This window comes from Phlebotomus papatasi, chromosome 3 (assembly GCF_024763615.1).
Source record: "Phlebotomus papatasi isolate M1 chromosome 3, Ppap_2.1, whole genome shotgun sequence".
Classification (NCBI taxonomy): Eukaryota; Metazoa; Arthropoda; class Insecta; order Diptera; family Psychodidae; genus Phlebotomus; species Phlebotomus papatasi.
The window spans coordinates 10,326,890-10,353,574 of NC_077224.1; the positions used below are offsets into that span (position 1 = coordinate 10,326,890).

The 26,685-nt window shown below is 35.2% G+C and overlaps 3 protein-coding genes across 3 annotated transcripts; 2 read left to right on the forward strand and 1 right to left on the reverse strand.

The window, feature by feature from the left end:
• The first annotated feature begins 2,203 nt into the window (after nucleotides 1-2,203).
• Nucleotides 2,204-3,428, forward strand: LOC129806666 (protein cornichon). Its single transcript, XM_055855428.1, has 2 exons — nucleotides 2,204-2,487; nucleotides 2,559-3,428. Exons 1-2 carry the CDS (start codon nucleotides 2,338-2,340, stop codon nucleotides 2,841-2,843), a joined length of 435 nt encoding a protein of 144 aa, XP_055711403.1. The 5' UTR covers nucleotides 2,204-2,337; the 3' UTR covers nucleotides 2,844-3,428.
• Nucleotides 3,429-6,442: 3,014 nt separating this feature from the next.
• LOC129806662 (gamma-secretase subunit Aph-1) lies at nucleotides 6,443-10,735 on the forward strand. The gene is made up of 3 exons (XM_055855424.1): nucleotides 6,443-6,925; nucleotides 6,990-7,163; nucleotides 10,227-10,735. Exons 1-3 carry the CDS (start codon nucleotides 6,704-6,706, stop codon nucleotides 10,548-10,550), a joined length of 720 nt encoding a protein of 239 aa, XP_055711399.1. The 5' UTR covers nucleotides 6,443-6,703; the 3' UTR covers nucleotides 10,551-10,735.
• Nucleotides 10,061-25,478, reverse strand: LOC129806652 (transportin-3). The gene is made up of 5 exons (XM_055855401.1): nucleotides 25,110-25,478; nucleotides 19,714-20,703; nucleotides 14,753-15,841; nucleotides 14,159-14,679; nucleotides 10,061-11,115 (listed from the first exon to the last, which is right to left on the reverse strand). Exons 1-5 carry the CDS (start codon nucleotides 25,224-25,226, stop codon nucleotides 11,055-11,057), a joined length of 2,778 nt encoding a protein of 925 aa, XP_055711376.1. The 5' UTR covers nucleotides 25,227-25,478; the 3' UTR covers nucleotides 10,061-11,054.
• Nucleotides 25,479-26,685: the final 1,207 nt, after the last annotated feature.

Sequence of the window (26,685 nt, forward strand, 5' to 3'; positions counted from 1 at the left end):
ATTAAAATAATCTAAAAATTTTTGTTTCAAGGAAAAGATACTGATATTAGGTGAGATTTCATCAGTATTTATAAATTCGTTATAATCAGTGAATGAAGAAAAATTAATTGATTTTTTATCTTTAATGTTTAAGTGAGTTTGTGTGTGTATTTGATTTGTAATTATTTTGTGAATATGAATAATTCTATTTATTTTAATGATTTTCTTAATTTGTGTGACTTTTGATTGTTCATATAATTTTTCAGTGTTGGTGAATTTGTCCAATTCAAAAAGAATTTTGAGAGCTTTATTCTGAATTACAGAAACTTTTTTGAGTAACTGCTGGTTAGTTCCGCCCCAAATCATGGCCCCATATGCCCCATTTCAATACTAAAAGTCGTTGATAATTTTAAAAAATGACATGGACTATAGTGCAACCCAAGTTTCAAATCTGGAGCCAAATATGGACTATAGCGGAACTCGAACTCCACTGTATCTCAATATCTCAGCTTTTAAATCATTTTATAGGGTGGTTTTCCTTCACTAAATTATAGAAGAAAATTTTTATTAATGTATTTTGAAAAAGTAAAATCATTACCTACCCACATGTTCCATGAAAAAATATTAAACTTTCGTCCTAGCAATAAAGTAAGAAGAGTAAAATCATGGATAGAATTAGCCAATAATGCTTCTAGAGAAAATATAATCCCTAACTATGAAATTACTTAAAAAAATCTAAATCAAGCAATCCCCTTTGGTGCTTTAAGTATTCAAATATTAATTTAGCAATCAAGATTTTTTGGGTAATTGGGGCTGGTACTGCTCGAACCGTAGACAAATTTGATGAATACTCCAGGATTCATTCAAATTGGAATATTATTTACACAGCGTCTTGCAAGAATAAAAAAAATAGTAGAATTGCATATTGGTAGAAAAAATATAGTTAGGCATACGCATAACATCAATGCTGATCTTATCGCCATTATGGAAGCCTGCAAATGTTATGTTCCTGAAGGAAATCCAATTCTGATAGCCACAAGCTCTCTTTTGGGTATAGAAGAATTGACTAATCCAAAAAGTAAAAATTATTTTGTATTAAAAATTCATGATCTAATATGCTTCTCTCAGGGTCGAATTAAAATAGTTTGGATTTGCGAAGAGACTCTTGGTATTAAAGAAGTTAAAACTTTCGTGAAAGAAGATACTGAAAGTTACATATGTAGAAATAATCTTATAGATTACCAAGATATGAAAACCACCATCAAAAGTATATTAAAGCAAAACAGACGCAAGGACTAGACGGACGTTGACATGACTAATAAATTAAGACGTATCTTTGAAGACCCAGATAAAATAGTGTATCCTGACATGAATAGTAAAAATAGCTGTATTATTACAAGACTCCGAACTGGACATACAAACGCAACGCATTCCTACTTTATGGGCAGAACCGACCCTCCTATTTGTTCCATTTGCAACGTCCCATTATCAGTAGAACACATCCTCGTCAGTTGTTCCAAATACTCTCATCTCAATTGGCATCACCAACATAGAGTTGAAAAAACTACTCGGTAACGATCTAGCAAATTTAGTTAAAGTTACTCTTTTTATAAGAGAAACTAATTTAACAATTTAATCTTTACTCTCTGAATTGTTCCTCAAAATAGCAAATTCATCCATAGCACTTAGGTAAACTTTTTGTTCTGTTCTTTACATTATTTTTTTCTCATATAATTTTGTAAGTATTTTTTACATTTTTCATTAATGAATTAGACAGGTATAGATAGATATTTGTAATAGAATTGTAGCTCTATTATGTACCTGATTTTTTTTACATGCATATGGCGTTTTGCCGATACATTACAAAAAATAATAATAATAATAATAAATCATTTTATATAGATTTTCTCGAGTTAACTTACAGTTTATTAGTACCACTTTTAATATTTTGACTCAAAAATATCGCATTCGGGGCTCATTTTTAAGAAAAATAAAGCTGAACTGAAAATATCGTTTCCTGAAAAGTTGTCAAATGGAAGTTAGGACAAATGGTGATTTAACTGACGATATAGCCAAAAAGGATTTTTTTTAATCAAATTTAATATTGGTAATATGCTACGCCACTGGCACCGGGCTATATTGATATTGTTTTCATATCGCAAGAGATATTACTGAGTACAGCCGGGATTTTAAACTCACCTGGAATAATCCTCCAGAGGGCATTGCAGTCGCAAAGGTGATTCCGGGGTCAATATTGAACTGTCAGTCCGGCATCTGTAAAAAAAATAAGAAAATATTTGTAGTGTGAAAACACGCGATAAACTCAGGAATTTTGGTAGAAATAACATTTTTAGGGACATGGCCTTTAATTTTCCTGCATTCACGTATATTGTGGCACTGATAGCAGACGCCTTCTTGATATTCTTCTCCATCTTCCATGTGATTGCATTTGACGAACTCAAAACGGATTACAAGAATCCAATCGATCAATGCAACTCCCTCAATCCTGTGAGTATTCCCTCTGTCCTGTGATCCTGGATTGAGGATAGGGCTTATTGGGTTTCTTCCCTTCTTTGCAGCTTGTCTTGCCTGAGTATCTTCTGCATTTCCTCTTCAATTTCCTGTTCCTGCTGGCACACGAATGGTTCTCCCTGGCTCTGAACATCCCGCTAATTGCTTATCACATCTACAGGTACAAGACGCGACCGGTGATGAGTGGGCCAGGACTCTATGATCCCACCAGCATCATGAATGCAGATGTCTTATCCAAATGCCAGCGCGAAGGATGGATTAAATTAGCCTGTTACCTCCTTTCCTTCTTCTACTACCTTTACGGGATGATTTACTCCCTCATTTCCACATAAAATCACACAAAAAGATAAGTCCCTCTCCCCTGAGGCACATCATAAAACATCCTAGACTAAAAAATTAGTAAGATCTTTGTGTTTGGTGCGTTTGGTGTTAGTTCATTCTTTGCATTGTATTTTGGTCAGACTCGAAGAACCTTTTTTCTCACATTTTCTTTTGGACATTTTCGCAGCTTCTTGTGGTCACAAACATGAAATTTGTAGGAAATATTGCAAAAGTTTTCAGTAGATAATTGTAAAATATATTAGAAATTTGTATTTTCAAAAATATTGCAACCCACGAGGTTGATCTTAGGCAAAAAATTATGATTTATCGCATCATAAATAGAAAAAAATCATTATCAATCCTGTTAAGATTGAATAGAATAATCTTTCAGATTCTAAAGACAGCATTTCTGTACATATTTATCACAGATGAGCCATTTTTACACAAATTAAGGAATTAAGCAATATAAATTTACCATTGTACCCGCCTAAATTTCTTTTATCCCAGCAAACAAATCACAGCTATTGTGATCAAACGAATACTACTACTTTAAATAAATTGCAAAGAATTACTTTGGTATTTCCAGTAGAGATGGAGCCAGCGTCTTTCTAATCTACAACGTTGATAAATTTTTGCCTATCTTTGGCCTCTACACATTGGGAGAAATTTTTGTCAAAAATTGCTTTTTTGAAGGGAATTCCCTGCAGCGTTGTAGGGGGAAACGTCAAATTTCTATCAAAAACGCATTTTTTGACGAAAATTGCTCCCAATGTGTAGACGCCTAAGGCCTTCACACATCAGGAGCAATTTTCATCAAAATTTGCTCTTTTGAAGGAAATTGTCTGCATTCCTCTAGGTGGAAATGTCAAAATCCTGTCAAAAATGCAATTTTTGACGAAAATTTCTCCGAATGTGTAGAGATCTTTAGGGATTTCGCGTTTTTTTGGGTTCCTCGATCTGTTCTTGGGCTTTGTTTAAGGTTTTCCAAAATTTTCGTATGTTTTCGAAGAACCTTTCGATCGTTCTTTTTTGTAAATTTTCTTAAATTACTCATAAAATATTCCATTTTCCACACGTGTCGCCCTCATCATTTCCGTTTGACAACATGACAACACATCCAAGTTATCAATAAAGTTCCGACAAGAGAACTATATTCGAGTCATCAAATTAGAAAGGTAGCACATATCAGGTAAGATAAGCACAAATCGACACAGAAGCTCGGATTGTCCGGTTTACAGGACCAATTACCTCCCCGAGAAAATGGGTTTTTAAAAAATTACTAAGAGACCGCGACACAACTAGCCACTAAATTTTTTCATTGCTAAAAAATTCAATGAAGAAGTAGCGAGTTATTTACTCTGAATAAATAGTAATTTTCTTAGTAAGGTAATGGGGGTAATGGTCTCTACACACTAGAGAAATTTATGTCCCTATTGAAAAGTTTTTCCTATACAAGCATCGGGAATTTGTTTCAATATGGACATAAATTTCTCTAGTATGTAGAGACCATAAGGCATCCTCGAGTCGACCACCCTGGGTTCCTCAAGTCGACCGGTGGAAATATTTATTCAATTTATTTACTTTTACAATAATATTTATCGAATGGTTTAACATATTAGGGCCAATTATTTCATAATTAATTCAAATCAGTGAAAATATCATAGAAACTGACTATAAAACACTGAAAAAAACATAAAAAGACGGAGCGTTAAGGTATTTCTTAAACAAAAATTCGCAATTTTTCATTAATGGCATACTTTTTCATATTCTTGACTTTTTTCTTAAGGAATTATTTCAATTATTACCCTCACGGATTACTTGAGAATTCAAATTTTGAGTCTAATCGCAAGTTGAGGACTTAATCTTTATTACTTGTGCAAAAATTTTAGTACCATAACCAAGTTAAAGATTAATTTTATGTATTAAAATTGAAAGTGCATTTCAAATAAATTGTTTCTCAATTCGACCGGTCGACGAATCATAGCAAGTGAAGCTTTTTTCACTTGAATGTTGTTCTACTTCTGAATGAATTCATAAAAGCGAGTTTCCCTATTTATTTTAATGATTAACTAAATTTTAAGTGCCATTCATGATGTGTTAAACAAGCCAAAGTTAAATCCGTGACTTTTTAGTTTTGTGATTTGTTTAATTTTAAGAAAAAAATGGGTGGGCGAGTAGAGGAACCTCAGGCGGTGGAGTAGAGGTTCACTGATATTGAAGTGGTCGAGTAGAGGAACACTTCGCATTTTTAAAACATTTTAATTTTTTTTATAATTTAAAATTATATTATGACTAAATTAAGTTCACAATTAGATAGATAAGGATCTTTTATATAGTTTTAGGTAAAAACGTAAAAACCCTATCAAAAAACACAATTTATAACGGTTTTTACATAAATTTTTCACAAAATCTATCCTTAACTCTTTCGTCTCTTTTGGGACTCTGAGTACCCAAAGCAGCATATGAATATTCTGTGAAAAACAGTGTTTTTTACATTTTTTAATTATTCAGAACTGAGAAAAATTCAATTCTTTTGGATGATTACAAACTATAAGGATGTCCAAATGTAAGGTATATTTTGTAGGACCTCAATTAATTCCTGAGCTTAGATATTTTTGATTAAAAAAATGTGAAATTGGCTTGCAGCATATGCTGCGGTCCGGAAAGAGTTAAGTGCTCGATATAGGATACTTTACCTTAATCTTTCTAGGGCAAACTAGAACATTTCACTGTCTAAATCTGCCCCAGTCCTCCTACCTACGTTTTAACAATGATCTTGGACAAAATATATTGCGCTTGTCGTGAAAAAGGGTAATATTTACACCGATTTTGGATCAATACTGCAGGGTAAAATTAACATTTCTGGAATGTTATTTTAACTTTATCGGATTTCTCTCAGTGTCTGATTGATGATCCTAAGCCCTCAATTTATGGGATAAATTTTTACTGCCAAATTTTACAGGGGATTCTCGAGGGCAAGCTAGGGTCTCTTTGGCCCCCAATCTTCAGATCTTTCCAGGCCCTTATACGGGCTTCAGACCTAAGGCTTAGCCATCTGGCTTAACTCCTCTAATTCCTTATCTGGTATTTTTTAGGAAATTTTTGTTTAGAATTAAATATTAAGCGCAATAGTGATCCATTAGATTTTGATAAATCAATGAAATTGCTTATTTAGATTTTTGAGACCTTCGGGAACTGGGCTAAACCTCCAGCCTGAAGCCGGCATTAGATAGATATACTTTTCTCACCTTTGTAAATAGCTGTTGAGCGAAGATCTGCAGAAATTCTAGTTCCGGATCGAATACCAAAAATTATATTTTAAGTTTCGTGAGGCGCTGTTATGCTCGGGACGGCACCGGAACCAGCTCCACTTAGCCCTTTGAGACCTCTGAGTCTCTGAGCCCTCTGGTTTTTGTTGAAAATGAGGACTGTAGTCATTTTCGAGCGCCTTTCTTTATCGAAGTGTCCTTTGCTCGTTTCTTAAAACTTGGTTCTTTCTTTAACAGTTTGGTTGATGATCACACTAAGATTTTTAATACGTTCACAAATTGCTTCAAATTCAATCGGAACGCACGTATCAACCACAATAATCCCGCACGCAGAAAGTATTTCACCATAACCAACTTTCCGGCTTGAATATTTCACAAAAATCCCGATACGCGGCGCTGTCGGCAGCAAAATGTCTCAAAGTGTTTTGCGAAGTTGCATTTTTTGTTTCTCACAATGATATTTTCCAAATAAATCATCTTTGAGTCACAATCCATTCAATTAATCACGCAAAAAAGACTCAGTAGAGCCTACCAATTGCCCTACATTTGTAGTTTAGTGAAGAAATTGCGTGAAATAGGCTAATTTTTGCACCTCCCCAGAGATGACACTGGCAGAGTTTTTCGGGTGTGCTTTCTTGGCTTTTGGGGCTCCTCTGGCAATGTTTACATTCACAATTGTCCACGATCCCATCCGCATCATCATCCTCATTGCGGCGGCATTTTTCTGGCTAGTCGCCCTACTGCTATCATCCCTAATTTGGTTCGCTGTTGTGCCTTTGCGTGGATATCTGGCTTTTGGCCTGGTGTTTTCTGTCCTGTTCCAGGTAAACACTTTCCCTTTCTGGACATTGAATCCCTGGGTTCATGGACTTTTCTCGTGGTTTGCAGGAAGTCTTCCGATTTGTCATTTACAAGATACTGAGAAAGACGGAGAAGGGATTGCAGGAGGTGGCTGACAATGTGAGAGTCACGGAGAATAAGCACATTCTAGCTTACGTTTCCGGACTGGGATTTGGTGTCATCAGTGGAGCTTTTGCTATTATCAACATCCTCGCAGATGCTGTAAGTTTATTAATAATTTTTATTTTTAATATTCAATTTATTACTTACCGGTTTTTAAAATTCTAATAAGAAAGACTTCCGTCAAAAAGTTAAAGGCAGAAACACATTGACCATTTACTCTCCTCACGATTTTGGTCAATTTCCAATTCAATAATTTTTGATATAATTTTAAGATTGTCAATCACATATTTAACAAACATTTTTAAAAATAAAGAGAATAAATAGAAAATTAGTACAGTAGACTCTCGCTCAATCGGCTCTTTCTCAATCGGGCGTCAAATTTTGTTGACAATTTTCACGTTTAATTATGAAGCTAATTCGCTCAAATTCGCTGTAGTTCTTTCTATTTTATCGTGATTCTTTATAATTGAGCACTTTTTGTGGAATTTACAAAGGCTTTGACGCTCAATTCTATCGCTAAACCGGATGACATTTTGCCCCATATTCCCGATTGAGAGAGAGTCTACTGTAAATTAAAAAAAAGATAAAATCGGATACGGTAAACCTAGTTTGAGTCTGCTAAATTGCAGGGGAATATAGGGCAAATCTGATGAAAGGGGTTTTTAAATAAAATTTTCTAAATTATAACAAATTTTGCAAAAAAAAATTGGTCAAAACTGCTATGTTTCGTAAGGAAAATTTTAAAAGAAAAACAGATAAAAATTTAGTTTATTCATAATTTTACTTATTCCTATTGGAATTCCTGAAAACTTAAAACGGTTTCTAAATACGGGCCTCAGATTTAAGGCTTAGCCATCTGGCTTAACTTCTCTAATTTCTTAACAATCAAAATTTCTTGGAAAATTTTGACTTAGGATTGAATTATTAAGGGCAAGTGATGAATTTGGTTCTGAAAATCTAATAAAATTGGTTGCTATTTAGGATTTCGAGATCTTTGGGAACTGGGCTAGACTTTTAGTCTGATTGATCATCTCGTCTGATTTTCGACTGGTTACTTTGTAAAAATACGAATGAAAGCGCCTGAATGAAATATCTGTGCTACTTTTTGTATACAAAATATTTTTTATTCAAATAGAATACGGGTTACGGACTAAAGGTCCTAGTCTCCGAAGGTCTCGAAATCCTAAATAACAACCAATTTGAATGGTCAAACTTGGTCAGCAGAAAATCGAAATGACCGGTAAAAAAAAAATAAAAAAAATGATCAATTAAAAATTTAAAAAAGCAGTAAAAAATTGAAAAAGAGCAGTATTTTATTAAAAGCGGTCAGTAAAAAGTGAAACATGATCAGCAAAAAATAAGAAGTGATCAGCAAAAAATAAAACATGATCAGTAAAAAGTAAAAAGTGATCAGTAAAAAATAAAACGTAATCAGCAAAGAATTAAAAATGAGCAGAAAGAGATAAAAAATGGCCAGTAAAAAATAAAGTGGTTAGCAAAAAATTAAAACCACACTTTACTTTTTACTGCTCTTTTTTATTTTTTACTGACCACTTTTTACTTTTTTACTGACTACTTTATTTTTTGCTGACCAATTTTTATATTTATTGACCACATTTTATTTTTTATTGCCCAATTTTATTTTTTAGTGACCAATTTTTATTTTTCACTGACCACTTTTTATTTTTTCGGACCAATTTTTATATTTTACTGCTAATTTATAATTTTTAACTGACCAATTTTTATTTCTTACTGCTCATTTTTAATTTTTTACTGACCAATTTTATTTTTTACTGGCCACTTTTTATATTTTACAGACCACTTTTTATTTTTTACTGCTCATTTTTAATTTTTTTTACTGACTAATTTTTATTTATTACTTACAACTTTATTTTTTACTGACCAATTTTTATTTTTTACTGACCACTTTATTTTTTACTGATCATTTTTTAAGTTTTTACTAACCGCTTTTTATTTTTTACTGCTAATTTTTCATATTTCGCTGCTAATTTTGATTTTTTACTGCTCATTTTTAATTTTTTACTGACCATTTTTAGTTAGAAACACCCAGAATCACTTTTAGCTCTTTATTCACTCACTTCCTCTCTCTACCGTCTGATCTCTGTCTGTCTGACTGTCTGTCATGCGCTTGTCCGTCTGTGTTTCCATCTCGCGGAATATATTTTGTAAGTACGTCACGCCCATTATGTCTGTTGACCACAATTGAAAGATTTTTGAGGGTATAATGGTGCTATTCCAAAGAAAAATGAAAAGGAAAAATCTTGCTCCTGAAAATATGTTTTTAGTACGACTGTTCTCAAGAGTTTCTGTATTATAGATTTTTCTCTTGGTTCCTGTCACGACTGTTTGATGGTTTTAGATCAAGGAAAGTATTGGAGAAAACAGTCGAGACAGAAACCGATACAAGGAAAAGTCGATAATGCAGAAGCACTCAAGAACAATAAAGTACTAAAAAAAACAGGGGTAACATGATAACTTATTTTCGATACTATCGACTTCGATTCTGAAAACTTTAAGCGATAGCTGCGCTGCGCTTTTTGTAACTAATATCACACTGAATGGCCTAACAATGCGTAAAAAGTCGACATTCACTTAACCTAACAGATATAGATTTATCGATACTATGGAAAAGTTGTTATTCCACCCCAGGTTCATTTTTGCGATGGAAAAGGCGAAAACTTTCTCCTGAACATTTTTTTAGCACTTTACTGTTCTCAAGTGCTTCTGCTTTACCGACCTTTCTTTGTGGTGGGTCCTCCCTTGACAGTTTCCCCTAGTACTCTCTGTGTTCTAAAACCACAAAACAGTCATGACAAGAACCAATGCAAAGAAAAGTCGATTATGTAGAAGCCTTTGAGAACAGCCATGTACTAAAACAAATGCTAAGCAGAAAGATTTCCTTTTTTTATTTTTCACAAGGAAGGGCTGACATGTTGCGACATTCAAATTCTAAATAAAAAGAAAAGCATGAATAATTCCTCCGAAAATTATACAGTCCTTTAATAAATTTCATACGAGAAATTCAATAATTTTGTACAGTGATTATTTTTCTTTTGATAAAAAAAAAACTGCGAAAGAAAAAAAGGTGATTTTCCGTAAAGAACATTACAACAACAAAAAAAAACTATTCATCTCTTTCAGGTTGGTCCAGCGACGATGGGTCTCCTGAGTGGCTCTGAGATATTCTTCCTAACCAGTGCCGCTCAGACCCTCTGCACCATTCTCCTGCACACTTTCTGGAGTGTCATCTTCTTCAATGCCCTGGACACTGACAAGCGTCTCCACATGGCTTACGTTGTGCTGAGTCACCTCTTTGTCTCATGCCTCACGCTCCTCAACCGTCATGAACTCTACTGGGCTACGCTGTTGCCCAACTACGCCATCCTCCTGGCTACGGCCGTGATTGCTTTTCGCGTTGTTGGCGGCTCTATGCTCTCCTTCAGACGCTTCATTACGTGCAAATAAGGTAACCCATTTGCACAATCTGCCCGCGATTATGTTTTTTTTTTTCTAATCAATTTTACTCAATACACAACAAATCAATTACACTCCCTTCTCCTCCTTCCGCGCTACTAAAGTTCTTTCCTTTATAAATTATTAAATGTTTATATACATTCTTAAATAATATAGGAATTTAAATTATAAAGTCATCTTTTTTTTTCTTATCCAAATAAAAATGTCCCATCACTTCTTCGTGTTGGATATTAAAAGACAAAATCTCGTTCGATACTTTAATATCTCATCTTTTTGTTGGTGTCCAAACGACTTTGCATCATTTCTTCTGGCGTCAAAAGAAACAACAATCGAGTCCTGCACTTAAATTAGCTAATTTTTTGTTTGTTTACTCCACAATATTCTGAGCAGGGAAATCTACTCAAAAACATTCAATTTCTTTCTCCTCAATTATTCTTTGACATTCACTTTTAAATTTGCATTTTTTCTAATTGTTATTGAGAATTTCTACCTCAATTATCGATAAAGTTTTACGAAATCTCGTAAAGCATGCGTCACTGCTTTAGGGGTTTCAGATCTGAAATTAAGAAGAAAAAAGAGAAACTCTTTACTAATTGCCACTAGGGGCGCTTAGACAGTTAGACTTAGACAGTTCATAGGGTCGGCGAAAATGGCGCTGTCGTACATATTCTAGAACCTAGATCTAAAGTTTATTTTCTGCAGTATTTCTTCAATTTATTCAAATTTCAATTTATTCAAAATACCAACATAAAATAGGGTTCAACCCTCTTACAAGTGTGTGACTATAAAAAAAAAACTAAAGAAAAAAATGAGAAAAGGAAAGACAAAAGCAGAACGCAACAAGCAAGCCTGGACTTGAAATAACCCTCAATGTATCTCACAGAAGCGCGAGCATCACGATGAAGTGAATTGTAAAGCGATACTCCTCTCAGCTCCGTGATCCGACCAAATAAGTGTATCATAAAAATGACACCTAGATTTTTCACCTTAGAGAAGAGTGGAATTTCTTCATCCGAAAGGAAAAGTGGAAAGGAAATTGGATTTCTTCCTCTCGAGTGTACCACTAGTGCCTGCGACTTTCTAGCATTCAGGACCAGACCATTATTGTCGGCTCAATGTGAGATCCTCTCCGAATCATCATTCACCGCATCGTATGCGTTAAATGAATTTAACGAATCTCCAGAGTAATAAATCTGAAGATCGTTTGTATGCAAATGGTACACACTAGAGCCCTGCGTACCCGACCCGACCCGCGGGTATCCGCATGATTTTTTGCGGGTCGGGCGGGTTTTATCTTTTTTTATTTAACCCTTCAAATTTTCGGGTATTACTTAAACATTTATCCAACCCGACTTCTAGGATTTTTTTTTAAATATATATTTTTTTATTTGATTAAGCTTTGGCGAAGTTTACAGGAACATAGAAAAAAGATATGATAATCAAAGAACAATTTATGTGATCGGAAGAGTATATGAATTTAAAGAAGTAATAAAGTGATCTAACGAAGACAAATAATATTTATACTAGATCCAGGAATTACGCACCTGACGAGATTATGCTATTGTGCTCATACAATTATGCATGTTTACCTAATATTGGATATCATTTTGTGAAACCATTGTTGAATTACACATTGTATACTGTTTAGTGAAGCGCAAAACTGAAAAACACTTTATGCTTATTTAAAAAAAAAAATAAATTTCTTTAATTGAGGTAAAATTTTTGAATATTCTTACAATTTCTTGAAGAACTCCGGGTAAAAACCAAAAAGTCCTTTTTTTTTACAAATACAGCTATTTTAGACTTAATCAAACGCAATCACCTCTAGGTGCATAATGCCATTTCGGTTAGGATTACGCTGAAAACACGCACAGTTAAATCATAAAACCGTTAAAATCGTGCTAAAAACGCTCATAGATTAATGATAAAACAGTTAAGATTGTGCTTAAAACACGCACAGCTCAATCATAAAACACTTAAAATTGCGCTTAAAATAACGCACAGCAAAATCATAAAACGGTTGAGATTGCGTTTAAAAACACGCACAGTTCAGTTATAAAACGGTTAAGAATGCGCTTTTTTAAGCGCAATCTTCATCGTTTTATGATTGCGATGTGCGTTTTTTTAAGCGCATTTACCGTTTTACGATTGAACTGTGTGTGATCTTAAGCGCATTTACCGTTTTGAGATTGAGCTGTGCGTGCATTTACCGTTTTATGATTGAGCTGTGCGTGATTTTAAGCTTAGGCTTTTCTAAAATAAGTATAGAAAAACCTTTATACGTTCCCGAGATATGCAACATTAATTTTTGTCATAAATCGCAATTAAGAAACGAATCTCGAGACGTCATACGGCATTCTTTAATTCGGGCTAGGATTCTTTTCGATATATTACTTTTTTCTTCGAAATAATATAAAATTCAAAAACACCTGAAAATATTAAGGTTAGGAGAAAGTGCACATGCTTTGTAAGATCCAAAGCTTTATAATGATTAAATTTTTCCTGTGATTTCGCTTGAATCGCTTTCATTCTGCCGGACAAAAAATGTTTTTAAACTTGTTTTTCAAGTAAGTTGCTTTACCAAGTGAATAAGGTAAATCTAAGCTGAAAATTATTCATCAATCTAACAGAATTTTGTTCAAGCTTGATATATTATGGAAAAAATAATAATTTCGAGATGATAAATTGCAAATTTACCGTTCTAAAATTACTATATGTTTGCTATTGTGATTAAAAAAAAACAAACTTAGCGAATCAACCGCCGAAAAAATGAAAGTTATGTTCAAGAAATTATCACACTACGAAACTTGTCATTAAATTATTAATAGTTCTAGAATTACTTATATTGATCACTTTAATTCAATTATACCTTAATTCAAATGGCGTGCAAGGATTTTGATTGGGTTAATAATTTTCGGGTTACTATTGTTCGAGACGGGTAAATTTATACATTTCTTGCGGGTCGGGTCGGGCCGCAAGAAATTTCAACGGGTCGAGTCAGGTACGGGTCAAATCCATTGTGGATGCGGGTTGAAAAAAAAAACCCAAAAACCCGACCCGTGCAGGGCTGTAGTACACACAGTATCTGAGAACTTGCGGAAGATCATTTATGAAAAGAGAGAAAAAGATAGGTCCCAAAATGGTACCTTGGCGGACTCCGTGAGTAAGATCAAGGGCAGAGGAGATTGATTGACCAGACCCACTGGACCTTGCAATCTGAGATCGAGATGCAATGTAAGATTGTATAAGACGGACGGACATCGTAGAGCAACCGAAGAGTCCCTGAAGTTTGTTACAGAGCAGAGAGTGTGAAATGCTGTCAAAAGTCTTAGAGAAGATCAAAAGTACCAGAACGCTAAACATGGCTCTATACAAAGCCCCAATTTTTGTAAATCAAGTCCCTATTGAAATTCTCGGTCTGTAAGGGGCTTCCGGTAAGGCCGCTATCCGATCTCCTGTTTCTTTTCTAGAATCCAGATTTCGTTAAAACATCGTCGATGCTGCAAGGCTCTCAAAGAGCAGCTGTAAATCCTAAAATCCCTCAAATTTCCGCTACGAAACAAAAACAAAACACTTTTATGAAAGAAAAATTGACTTACCCCGTTATCAATTGGTGCGAATCCTTCAACTGTGCCTCTGTCATTGTGACAGCGCCTCCGCTGTTTTTTTTCGGTAGCGCATTGAGAGCGCTCGTGAGGAAGATACTAAATCTCTCCTCATCCACCGCCTTCAGCTCCACCATAACATCTGCTACATCCGACAACCGATGACACTGCAAACAGAAGACCGATGCATGCACCAGATTCATCATCAACGCCTCCCCATTGGCCGTTATAATGTCTCGCGTGAGCATTCGCATAACTTCACTCTCCTCTTGCCGCCCACATTGCAGGAGATTGCTGAAGAACTTCATTACGGATATGTTGGCATCATGGTGATCCAAGGAACACGCCAGCAGGGCACACTGAATAATGGGCGTGATCATGGGACTCTGCAGAAATTCCACGGGTGATCGCTGAAGGTAGCGAACGCAGAGACGGAAGAAATCATCAACGGTATCCGGATGATTTCGCAGGCCATTTTCCACTTGGAGTAATTGAAATGTTGGCTCAATAAATGCCTGCAAAAGTACAAAATGGGAAAGTCGTTCCGAGTTCCTGAAAATTAAAAATCAATGCTCTGAGTGTATTAACCTGAAGCATATCCAAAAGTCCCTTGGTGCAGGAAGAATTTTTTGCGAATTCATCCACAAGAATACTGCCTAGATAGAGGAAGCAGGTGTGTTGATAGATGGCATAGAGATGAACCATTTGCTTCACGAGTGGCTCGAGAATGGGCGTAGCCTGTTTGCCTACACATCTGATGGCATAGCGAACAAATCGACATGTCCTCTCCATGATCCTCAGGTCAGCCTGATACTTGACAAAAACACTACTCATCACCGGCCAAATCTCCTCCAGGATACTCAGCATCGGATGAATCTCACTCTCCCTCACAGTCGGATTGCAATGCCGCAAAATAGCCGCCAGACGATCGATCCAGAACACCGGATCGGACCTCTTGCCCCGTTCTGGCTTCACGTCGCACTCCAGCAGCTGACACAGAGGCGTCAACTGAATACTGCAAATCTCCTTCACACTCTTTGTCATCTCCTCGCACGGTAGACGCGACAGAATCACACAGATCCCCTTCAACAAACCAATCACCGAATCATTGCTAATCTCAAAGCTATCAAGGCTCCCTGCAATCTGCAGCAGGCCAGCCACGTGGCACGTCATGTGATCGCGACAGGCCGAACATATCGACTGAAGGGCAGTTGCAGCAGCTGATGGCAGACCAGATTTGTGCTGCAGGGAATACAGGAGGAAATTGAGGACAGCTTGGAGGGACTGAGGGTGGCATTCAATCCACTCTGACAGCTCTCCAAGGAGCAGAACCGACGTATACCGGACGGCAATGTGAGTGTTCTCGGGGAGATTGAGTATCGCCTCCACCACCTTCGGCACCACATCATTCTCATCCGTGAGAATATTCTTAGCCACGGTGGACATGAGAAAGAGAGCAGCTTCACTGCTCTCCCACGTAACAGCTGGATCCTGGAGGGAGAAGAACATCTGCTTGAAGCAATTGATGGAGCCCACAATGAACACCACATCCTTGGTCAATTCAGCTACTTTGCGTCGGAAATCCATAAAGAGATCACCTTCTTCGATCAGACCCTCGTGATCTGGCTCCATCTGCGAATGGCGCAACATAGCACCAATCAAACGCTCAAAGTGAGGCTGCAACAGAAACAATTAAGTCCACGGCTTAATCGCGGCGTAACAATTACCGATTGAACATATGTTCAAACTTTTGTAAACTACCTTGACCTTTTGACCTTGAAAACATTCAAAAACCATTTTTGACCATATGAAAAGGCACAAATTTGAAGTAATATCACCTGGCATTTGAGAATATTTTTTAACCCTTTAAGGACGACTGGGTCACCCGTGACCCATAGAGAAAATAATTTTCCTGACTACCTGAAGTTATTTCTTACTAATGTTTTTTAACAAATCACAAAGTAGAAAGATGTAGGAATCTAGAATATTTTTTGCAAATCTCTAGCTATTTGCTATATAAGGAATATTTAATCTCAAAAATGAGGAATTTTCACATTTGTGCTTGCATTTTAATATTTTTAACATTTCTATTTTTTTTAAGCAAAAACCTCTTGGGACTAGAAACTATAATAACTATACATAATATTTCTTATCAAAGTAAAAATTATAGTTTATTGGTATTTTCAGGAAACTTCATAATTTTCATGGGTCATATATGACCCAATCGTCCCTAAAGGTAAAAAAACACCGAATCGTTCACTAGTGGATTTTCGAAGATTTGAGGCTAGACTGTTTCATGTTTTTGTTTATGTGTGCGCAAAATAGTTAATTATTCGTGTAATATTTTGTGATATATCAATTAGCTGAGATTTCCCAGTGCAATACTGGCTGTAGAAGGTAATATTTTGATAATTTATAAGATACTTCTACGTATATGTTGTAAATTCATAACCTTTTACTCTTGTACATGACTTCAAAAATGGAAAAAAAAATTTCTTGATCAGTGAACCCGAAATCATCCACATATTATGCCCGGAACATAGCGATGATGCTGACAATCTTGTCCTGAGCGAAAGAGACATAATATATTGGGAACAAGACGTGGATGAAGTGGACTTTGAAGTCTTCATCGAAAACGCATCAACTCCGGAAGAACTCCCAGATCCACAGCAATGTGCAACTGTACGTCTGAAATTCCCAGAGACAAACAACATTGCACCTACCCATTACCATCAAACATGTTTCGAAGAAAACTGAGGTGCACATGGTGCTATCAGAAAAAAGGATTATAAGACCAATTGTATTTGTGAGCCATGCGACATTTATCTCGGTGTTACCTTACCAGTATGCGAAATTTGTTTCGATGAATATTATAACAATTAAAAATGAAGTAAACAATACATTTTTTCATAAAAATTATTGTTTTTGTGTAGAAGTCTTCAAGAGTCTTTGAGACCAAAAATTGATTGAAATTTTTTAAAATTAATTTTTGATAGTTTTAATTTTTACTCGTACTCTAAATTTTTTTATTATTATTATAAATATATTCAAGTTATTTATCTTTCAAAAATAACAGAGCAAACGAGTAAACTAGTCGTCTGGAAAATTTTGTGCTTTTTTACCTTTAAGGACGATTGGGTCATATATGATCCATAGTTTTCCAGGACTTCTAGGGATAGGAAAATTTCTTTTAAACCCTAAATCTCTTATTTAGGCTAAAATATCGAGGGAAACTTGATTTCGTTGAATTTCGCTCAGCGGAAAGCTTCACGTCCTTAAAGGGTTAACCATGTATACAGGCTCCTCCCCCCTCCACTCCTTCTTGTAGCCACCATACAAAATAATGACTTTTTCCACTATAACTCCTCTGTGAAAATAAGTAGAAATCAGAAACTTGGCATAGGATCAAGGGCAATGGAAGGCTTTTTAACCGTGTATATATACATTTCTCCCCGCTTCTCCTTCCACAGCAGTCCCCATACAAAATGAGGACTTTTTCCACTATAACTCCTTTCTGAGAAAAGGTCGAAAGCTGAAACTCGACATGGGAACAAAGTTTATGGAAGGCTATTCGGTCATACAAAACCTGATTACGATTTCAAAAGAAAATAAATCAATAAATAAATAAATCACAGTCAGAAAAACAAGTCAAAACATGTAATGATTCTACTGAAATCGATGAATACAATAAGGCCATATCTCTGTCTGTAACAGATTAAAAGTATCAGACATAAATATTATAAGATCATTAAAATCGGTTGAATAGTTTCGAAACTTAACACATTTCTTGTTAGTTAAAAAGTTTGATAACCTGGAGCGTCCCCTGCGGTCGACTTTTGAACTTATCTATACCGTCATTTTGTAGGATTTTTCGAGAGATTTTGGTTGATATATCTCTGAGATATAAGGTTTAAAGTTAAAGACTTATACTTTTATGTCTATTTCAAGAATATGCAGTCATTTAATATGTTATAATTTATTCTTTCCCTTAAAAAAGATAGTATAAATGCGCACATTTCGTATATGAAATTAGTTTTCTTCTACGAAAAATTGTTTTCATGCTCCAAAACTTTTCCCCCATGATTTAGAACTTTGATCCCGAACATAAGTTATTATCTTTACAAATGCCTAATGATGTAGGTCTCAGTGGTGGACGCTCCACAGACCGCTTTTGCCTATTGTCCTTTAGGCTGTCATAGTCCATTTTCAACATTTTTGTTGTTATATTTTTGTAAGTTGACCGATGCCTAACCTCTAACACCTCTAACATGAACACAACTTCAGTCAGGTATGTCGACTACGTTTGCAATTATGCTGAAATTTGATCTGTTATCAATATCAGTTAAGCGGGTGTTGAGATAATTGAGGTTATGTGTTATGAGAATTGGTTTTTCCACTGTGGCGCCCTTAGCGTTGGTCCTACGAAGTTCAAACGTTCTAGAAAGTTGTAGTGCTTTGCAACAGCTTTCATTTATTCAAATAGAACCGGAAGTATGGTGGTTTGAATTTCGTGAATTATGACCTGCTATATCTCAGGCTCTACTAATACCACATGGAATCTACGTCCCTTTTTGGAAACTTCATGGCCTTGTCTATAACACTCTTAAATTTGATTAAATTTCATAATGGCGCTTTTGAGAAAAATGAGTTTGTGTTTTACGCTACTGCAGTGCCACTATTGGTAAACTTTTGAAACTATCAACTGAGAGTTCTCATCGAGACGAACACACAAACTAAAATTCGGGTCAAAGTGTTAATTAGAACCGAGACTTTGACTTCTTACTGCTCAAGTCTCCGAGCTACTTAACTTTTTTATTTTTGTTTGACAGACAGAAAATGCAGCTACAACATACAAAATTTCAGCCCGATCCATGCCGTAGAGCCGGAATTAATTAACTTAAGAAAAAAAATGTCTTTTTTCTCTTTCGAAAACTGTAAGGTAAGGTCTAGATATAACATAAGTCGTGCCATAAGTCTCGAAATATTTGACTTAGAAAATTGAAAAATTTTGTTTCTAACAATAGCACCTCTAGCAGTGATTTTATAAAATTGCAGTGTTCCAAAAAGATGTGGAATTTCACTAAAACTTTCATTATCATCATCGATTATTCAGTTCTATTAACTACAACCGGAGTTATAGCCATTATTTATCTTTTTATCCATTATAGGAGTTAGGATGGTCTGCGGGATCAGATTCCTTTTTATTGAAGGTCAAAAGGTCAAGGTCTATCATACTAAAATTTTAATTTGATCTTTGCTATAGGGGACAATGCAGTAAGGAAGCAAGAAAGTGGGGTTATTAAAATTTTAAAATTCGGATTTTAAAGTTTAAGCTCGATCAGAGGACCTAAAATTTAAGGACGATTACAATAGTCATGATTATTAAGACTCTCACTTAATGAAAAGACTTTTTAAAAAAGGGTCTAAGCTTAAAAGGGTAACAAGAAATAAATGAACTTATAATTTACTAAAAAAAAAGATTTTTAATTAGGGTTTAATGAGAGAAATTTTCAGAGGTTTAGGTTTGGATACTAAAATTTCCCACTTACCTTAAAATGATCCGAAAGGTTGTCGTTGCTGCGATTGTAGAGTTCCTCACTGAGCCGGAACCAGAGATTGAAGGTGATCTCAGCCACTTCGTAGTCATAGTGCCCGACGCAATTGAGCACGAGATCCAGCGACTTGATGGTGTAATGCGGCTCAGAGGCTGTACTGCTGTTCAGCATCTGTTCCAGGAAGGACTCCGCGAGGACCGTGAAGATACGACAGAAATTGACCGTCTTGTCGATAGCTTCCTGTGCCACGGACATATTGTAGGCCTCCTCGAGTGCCATGACAGCATTGAAGATCTGCACTTGCAACACCGGCGGCGCTGCATTGTTGCCCTCGAAGCACTGCAGCAGCGTACAGACAAAATCCGCTGCTGCTTCATGCAGCTGCACGCAAGTGTCATTGTTGTGCAGGAGCCGAAAGGCGAGGCCCACGATGGCATTGTCGGCTATATCACAAAGCTCAATTGCATGGATGCTGAGCCACGATGTAAAGCACTTGATAACACGCTTCTGGGTGGCAGGATCGTGACCACCTGTCTGCAGGCATGCCATCATGAATTCCAAAACTGTCCGGGAATCTGTTTTGAGATCCCTGTGAATCTCCTCCCGACGATTAGCCCCCAAACGCAGGTAGCGTGAATTTATCTCTTCGGGAATCAACGTAAGGATGACCAGCAGGGGCCAGACATTCTCCTGGCTGGTGGAAAATCGTTCTATCAGCGTCAACACTGGATTTCGCCACGTGGACACCAGCAAGGCCAGATCGGAGATTGCCAGGCATAATTGAGTGACAATCACCGGATCAGTCTCCACTGTTATCTGACTGATGTAGCTTATAAGAGACTCCCGGAGGCTCTCATGAGCCGACGCCGGGAGTTCATGGAAGGAATTCTGGATTTTACTTCGAATTGTCTGAGCAGCAAAGTAACACGATTGAAGATCACGCTTCTGCTGGAGTAGCTCATCAGCTATTCTCCATGAGTAGACCTATCAAGTTTGAATAAAGGAAAAGAAGCCAATGACAGACCTAGGTCAGCTAATTTGGATATTGGACACACAATTGGGTTAATTGACATAAGGCGTTTGCTCTATAATGCAAGGGTCCTGGGTTCTAGTCCTCTATAGTCCATCAAAAAATTGCTGTTCTGCATTTTTTCTAGTTGTTTAAGTTTAATTCGGTAAATTTGACTAGGTTTTTCTAGGTTATGTTCGACCTAACCTCAATTTTTTTTTATTAACATTCTAGTCTATAATTTAGTCACTACAAAAACACTCATTTAAAAACCAATAAAAATCTTATTCAAAAATAATTATAATTTTGTAATTTTAATAAAATAAAATTCTAACCAAATCATAAAAATAGCTATTTTTAATTTTTCTCCTAAAGTGCAAGAAAAAAAATAAGATTTTTGTATAATGATAAAATTGCATGTCAAATTGAACTTGATCATTTTCTTTTCTCGTTTTTGAGGTTAGGTGAGAAGACACATAACCTCCAAATTTACAATGATCAAATCACTTTATTAAAGGAAAAAATCAGGTACATTATTTTGTGTAGTACAACTTCTCGAACTATCTTTAAAATTACAATTTTATCAGTAATGTTGTCAACGTTAACTTCTTTAAACTTCAAAAACCTAACCTCAGCAATTTGAAATGCCTGGATTTTATGATTTTGTTTTTAAATTCTGCATAAAAATATTGCATATACAGTAGACTCTCTCAAATTCGGGCATATGGAACCGAAATGTCAGCCGAATTAGACAGAAATTCGGGCGACAAACTTATTGAAATGCAACGATTTTTTATTCATGTGCATATAGATATTGAGTTTACACACTCATATATAACGTAAATTGCATGAAAATCCCCCAATAATACAAAATCACATAAAAACTAAGACAAATCATGCCAAATTTGAGCATATTTGATTCATTTGATAATCACAATAAAACTTGAAAAATGACAACAAACTTTTTTCAAATGTAACCGCTGCCCGAATTAAAAAGTAGCCCGATCTTAAAAGAGCCGAATTTGCGAGAGTCTACTGTATTTTAATTATTGAGAAAAATGTGCCATAAATTTTATTTGGAAATATTCTTTGATTTTGTTTTTCGAGGTTAGGTCATACATTACCACAAATTATAAAGTAATCTTTTCAGGCAATTTGCAATTAGAGAATCAGAGATTATAAATAATTAAAATTTAGTAAGCTTCGAAATATATTCCTTTTTTAAAATACACAGCTCTCTCCGATATGCGGCTGACAGCTGCTAAACACTGACGGTTGATGAATTCAAACTTTTTTTTTTTTACTAATTATGCAACTTGTCCAGCTTGGTTTAAAATATTATTTTCACTTTATCAAAGCCTTTGATACTAAATTGTGGTACAGAATGAAACAAAAGCGCACCACGAACAAAATTTTGTTGTTTTTCGACAGAAAATAAATTCACACAGCGCAAAATAGAAAAACCGTTGACCAGATTAAAAAAACTCAAATGTCATTTTGTCCCCCCGTCAGCCGGATATCGGAGAGAGCTGTGTACAAAACGGACAAATTCAAAAACAAAAACAGTTGATTAACTCTGGAGAATACTGAGATTTCTTTCTGGTTATGGACCCGAGTGAGTCCGACAGCCTTACATAAAATAGAAGAAGAAGAAGATTTCCTTTTTCAAAATTCGAATAACTTTTTAAAGCTGATGTTCAATTCAAGATAACCTCAAATTTAAAAATAACTTTCTAATTACTAACAGAATTAAAGCTCATATTCAAAAAAATATCTTTTGATAATTTTTGTTTTGGTTAAGAGATCATGATCATATAAAATTTTTATTATACATAACCTTGAATGGCAGAATGCGGACCATTACTTAAATAAAATAATATAATTGAAGTTTGACTTCAATTATTGCTAAAAAAAAAAACAATAAAATGCTATGTTAAAAAAAAAATTAATGTTGAGGTACGGTAATGCTTCCAAATCTCGTAACCTCGAGAATGATCGATTGAAGTGCTTAGTGCAATTGGTTAAATTCTTATGGAAAGTCAAACGATAATTTTATAAAAAATTTAAATATTTTCTCAAACATCTTAAAAAATAAAATAGAATATATATCCATCAATTTGGCATTATTTATAAATAATGCTTTAATATTTATTATTTAATAATAATTAAAATATTTAATAAAATTAATAATTATTAATTAGTTGAAATTGGAATTATTTGATGATTAATTAAATTCAATATTCATTTTCAATGGTTCTGAACAAAATAAGTGTAAAGATTCTTACACTTCTTACAAAATAAACTCAATATACTTCCTTTTCTCATTGACGCATTCTCAAAATAGTTAAGGGGTTACGTGGGTCAGGAAGACTATAAAAATATAATATTCTCTATTTTTCTCAGCATATTAAAAAAAATACATAAAAGTACATAAAATTAACATAAATATATTTTCTAAATTTTTTATTTAAAGATTTTAAAAATTTAGAAACCTGATTTTTGGATAAAGAAGTTTTCTCGGAATTGTTCTTTCTACAAGACGAAACATAGTGTAAAACACGTCACAACTGGTATTTTCGTGTTGGAAATTTTCTTAAAAATTCAAATTTCAGTTTTTTAAAAATACTTGGTTCAGAGACTAGTTTAACTCATCAGGTAACAGGAAGTATTTTGTTTTTGGTTTTCAGATGAACCAATTTCGGGAAATCTTGTCCACCGAAAAGTATGTTTTTTTTTCAAAAATCTATCCAAAAATCAAGTTCCATGGAATAAATTTTTAAATGAAAATTTTATGAAATATAATTTCAATTTTGTATTTTTATATGCCTACGGGCTTTAATTAATTATATTTTTTTATTATCTTAAAAAGAAATTAGAACAAAATATGCTGTTTTTTCGTCAATTTTGACCGTCGTAACCCTTTAAGTTAAGAAAGGGATGGAAATCAATTAATCAAAACAAATCAATTAATCAAAACAGATCAATTAAAATTTTGACTAATGCCCTACCTTTTTTAACTACTGATGCTCTACCTTAAATTCTACTCTAGCTACGGCCCTGGGTCTGAAGCCCATAAAAGCCAAAATCCCGAAATCTTAAGTGTCATAGCTACTCCCACGATTGCTCCCGCGGTTGCTGGAGGCAAAGGGAAATTTTCAGTGTCTTGGAAAATAATTCTACACATTATCCTCCATATAATTTCATCACTTTCAAGAATTTGAACATTCGGAATTTTCGCCCTTTCGGGATTTTCGCGTTCAGGATTTTGGCTGCCTCCGTTCTGACCATATCTACGTTTATTGGTCTTCTGACTCCAAGGGTATCAATGTCATTAAAAGAAGAATCAGGGGATAATTTAGTAAAGATGTCCCCTATTAAAATTCGATCCGGGAATTCGGAAGTGCAAAATGATAAAGTTTTAGCCTAGGGTAAGGGTCCAAATAAACTGAGGCTGATCCTAAAGAATATGTAGCTCGTTAAATGTGGCAGTAAGGGATTAGGCAATGGGAATTCATGCAAAGAACCCCTAATCCCTGATATATTCTTGAGGATTGACCTGAGTCTAATGCCGGCTTCAGCCTGGAGGTTTAGCCCAGTTCCCGAAGGTCTCAAAAATCTTAATAACAAGCAATTTTATTGATTTTTCAAAATCTAATGAATCATTTGACATTAATATTCACTCCTAAATAACAATTTCCTAAAAAATCATGATTGATGAGGAATTAGAGGAGTTAAGCCAGATAGCTAAGCCTTAGGTCTGAAGCCCGTATAAGGCTTCAATCCATAGATAGGACAAATTCTAACCAGTCTGGCCAGGAAACTCACGGGAAACCCAAGGAAGCTTGGGAAATTATAATGTTTTCAAGGACAGGAATCTCAAATCTTTTATAACATGATTTATCTTTCAGTTAAGACCACAAAGCAGGAAACGATATTTAATGAGGACAATTAGAAATCGGGATTCGGGATATGAATTCCTCTTGGCAATTGAGGATTTCTCCTAAATGTAAGTTTGCAAATGCCCCTAGAGCCTCGAATGTATTCTCAAATCTACCTTTATAAAGATGATGTGGCTTTTACCATTCCAAATGTCTTAAGAAAACCAGAGAATAACTTCACAGGACTCCGGGATAAGCTTCCAGGTCAACTTCCCGGAAACATTTGAATATTCCAAGGCTTAAAAGGTATCTGTTTTTATAGGAATCTTTGATTTTATTCTCACAAATCTCTCATCAGAGGCTAGGTTAGGTAGGGAAATCAGTGAAACTTTTCTTTCCAGAACCATCCGCCGATGGCAAAGAGAAAACTTTGAGGCTTTGCATGATTTTGAGGTTAGAAAATTTGCAATTGGTACTTGTGGCAAAATAAGCCAATATCTTACCGATTTCTGCAATTCGTTGAGCCACTGTGATGCCTTCTGTTGCTCCAGGGTGTTGGAATTGTTGTAGAAGGCATAGACGCCCTGATAAACCTGCTCCGTAGACGGTGCTGAGTTCATTTTTGTTGTCCTGCAGTCACTTTCTTCTAAAATGCACTTTTATCACCTCCAAAACTACACTAAAACTGTAAGCTTTTAGCACAATATCTCCCCCACTGCACACACTTGCACAATATGCACATTAAAGGGCTGATTTAGGACTTGATGCGTGGTTAATTCACAGGAAAAATCATCCTTTTTCCCAAAAAGACTGAAAAAATACAGTGGAATTTCTCCGGGAGTTTGATGAACTGTCACAGTCACAGGCTGTCAGTGAAATTCACAGCATTTTCTTCCTGCAATTTTCAACGCCATCTATTGGTCTTTTTATATTTTTGAATTCAAATTCTATTCAGTTGGCATACACTACAAAAAAATAAAATCAATTTAAACTAATAATGGAAAATGGAAAATTTAGGTCACAGACGCTATTCTGCAGAATGCGCATGTCTTCTGTGGAAAAATCATTTTTCCATGCAATTCTAATTGTCGAGAAAACCGTGAGCGATCGAAGCGGAAATCAATCATTAGGCTAATACGTCACATCCAGGTCAAAGAGGGAGAGAGAATTGGAGTGAATTTTCTGCGTCACGCAGTGAGAGAGGGAAAATGCTATTTTAAGCATATTTAGGGGCGCGATTTCCTTTTAATTCCAGTCGATATTCGCGCATATTTATAAGCATTGAGAAAAGGTTACTCCTTCTCCTTTCACGCAGGAGAGGAGGATGTATCTGCGTTATCCTGATAAAAATAAAACGATCCATGACAACAGTTATTAGGGAATTATTAAAATATTTCTCACTTCACCATTCGATTCTTCATCCCATTGGGCTCATTAACCCTTGGATACGAGGAATCTCGATAAATATTTCCTCAACAATGCTTTTTTCTCTTAATTTGGAATTACATTAATAGATTACTCCCATTACTCCGTTTCATGGAATGTTTCGCACTTCTGCGATTTGAGTGGCACTCTTAGCATCTCCGATGGTTTTAACTCTCTCTCCCCGGGTCATATGACCCGGGGAAAAACAATTTTTTTGACTATTTACATTAATTGAAATCTATCGGTTTGTGCACGACATCATAATAGAAGGATGTAAGACTCTTGGCTAATTTTCTCAAAACTCCAGATATTCAGGAAAAGAAAATATTTGAGATCAAAAATCACGAATCTCGAACTTTGTGAAATGACTTTTCCTTTTCAAAATTTTTTATATTAATTTATTTTTTTCAGCAAAAAGTTCTTTAGAAATACAAAATAGAATATCCAAAGATTGTATATTGCATATTTTGATATAATAAACTACTCTCAATTTTCCAGAAAAGCGTGTAGAATTTTCCTGGTCATATATGACCCTATTGTCGGCAAGGGTAACAGTGTTTTCGCCCCAAACCCATAGCGAAATGTAGTTGGGACATTGTTTTTCTTTGTGAAATGCAGGTGGGACATCTTGCTCCTGGACATTTCATCTTATAT

Coding starts and splice junctions, on each gene's coding strand:
- LOC129806662 (XM_055855424.1), top strand. CDS start 6,704: ATGACACTGGCAGAGTTTTTCGGGTGTGCTTTCTTGGCTTTTGGGGCT. Junction 6,926..6,989: donor TGTTTTCTGTCCTGTTCCAG/GTAAACACTTTC, acceptor CGTGGTTTGCAG/GAAGTCTTCCGATTTGTCAT. Junction 7,164..10,226: donor TCAACATCCTCGCAGATGCT/GTAAGTTTATTA, acceptor CATCTCTTTCAG/GTTGGTCCAGCGACGATGGG.
- LOC129806652 (XM_055855401.1), bottom strand. CDS start 25,226: ATGAACTCAGCACCGTCTACGGAGCAGGTTTATCAGGGCGTCTATGCC. Junction 15,842..19,713: donor ACCTTTCGGATCATTTTAAG/GTAAGTGGGAAA, acceptor TTTCTGTTGCAG/CCTCACTTTGAGCGTTTGAT. Junction 11,116..14,158: donor TCGCACCAATTGATAACGGG/GTAAGTCAATTT, acceptor TCTTAATTTCAG/ATCTGAAACCCCTAAAGCAG.
- LOC129806666 (XM_055855428.1), top strand. CDS start 2,338: ATGGCCTTTAATTTTCCTGCATTCACGTATATTGTGGCACTGATAGCA. Junction 2,488..2,558: donor AATGCAACTCCCTCAATCCT/GTGAGTATTCCC, acceptor CCTTCTTTGCAG/CTTGTCTTGCCTGAGTATCT.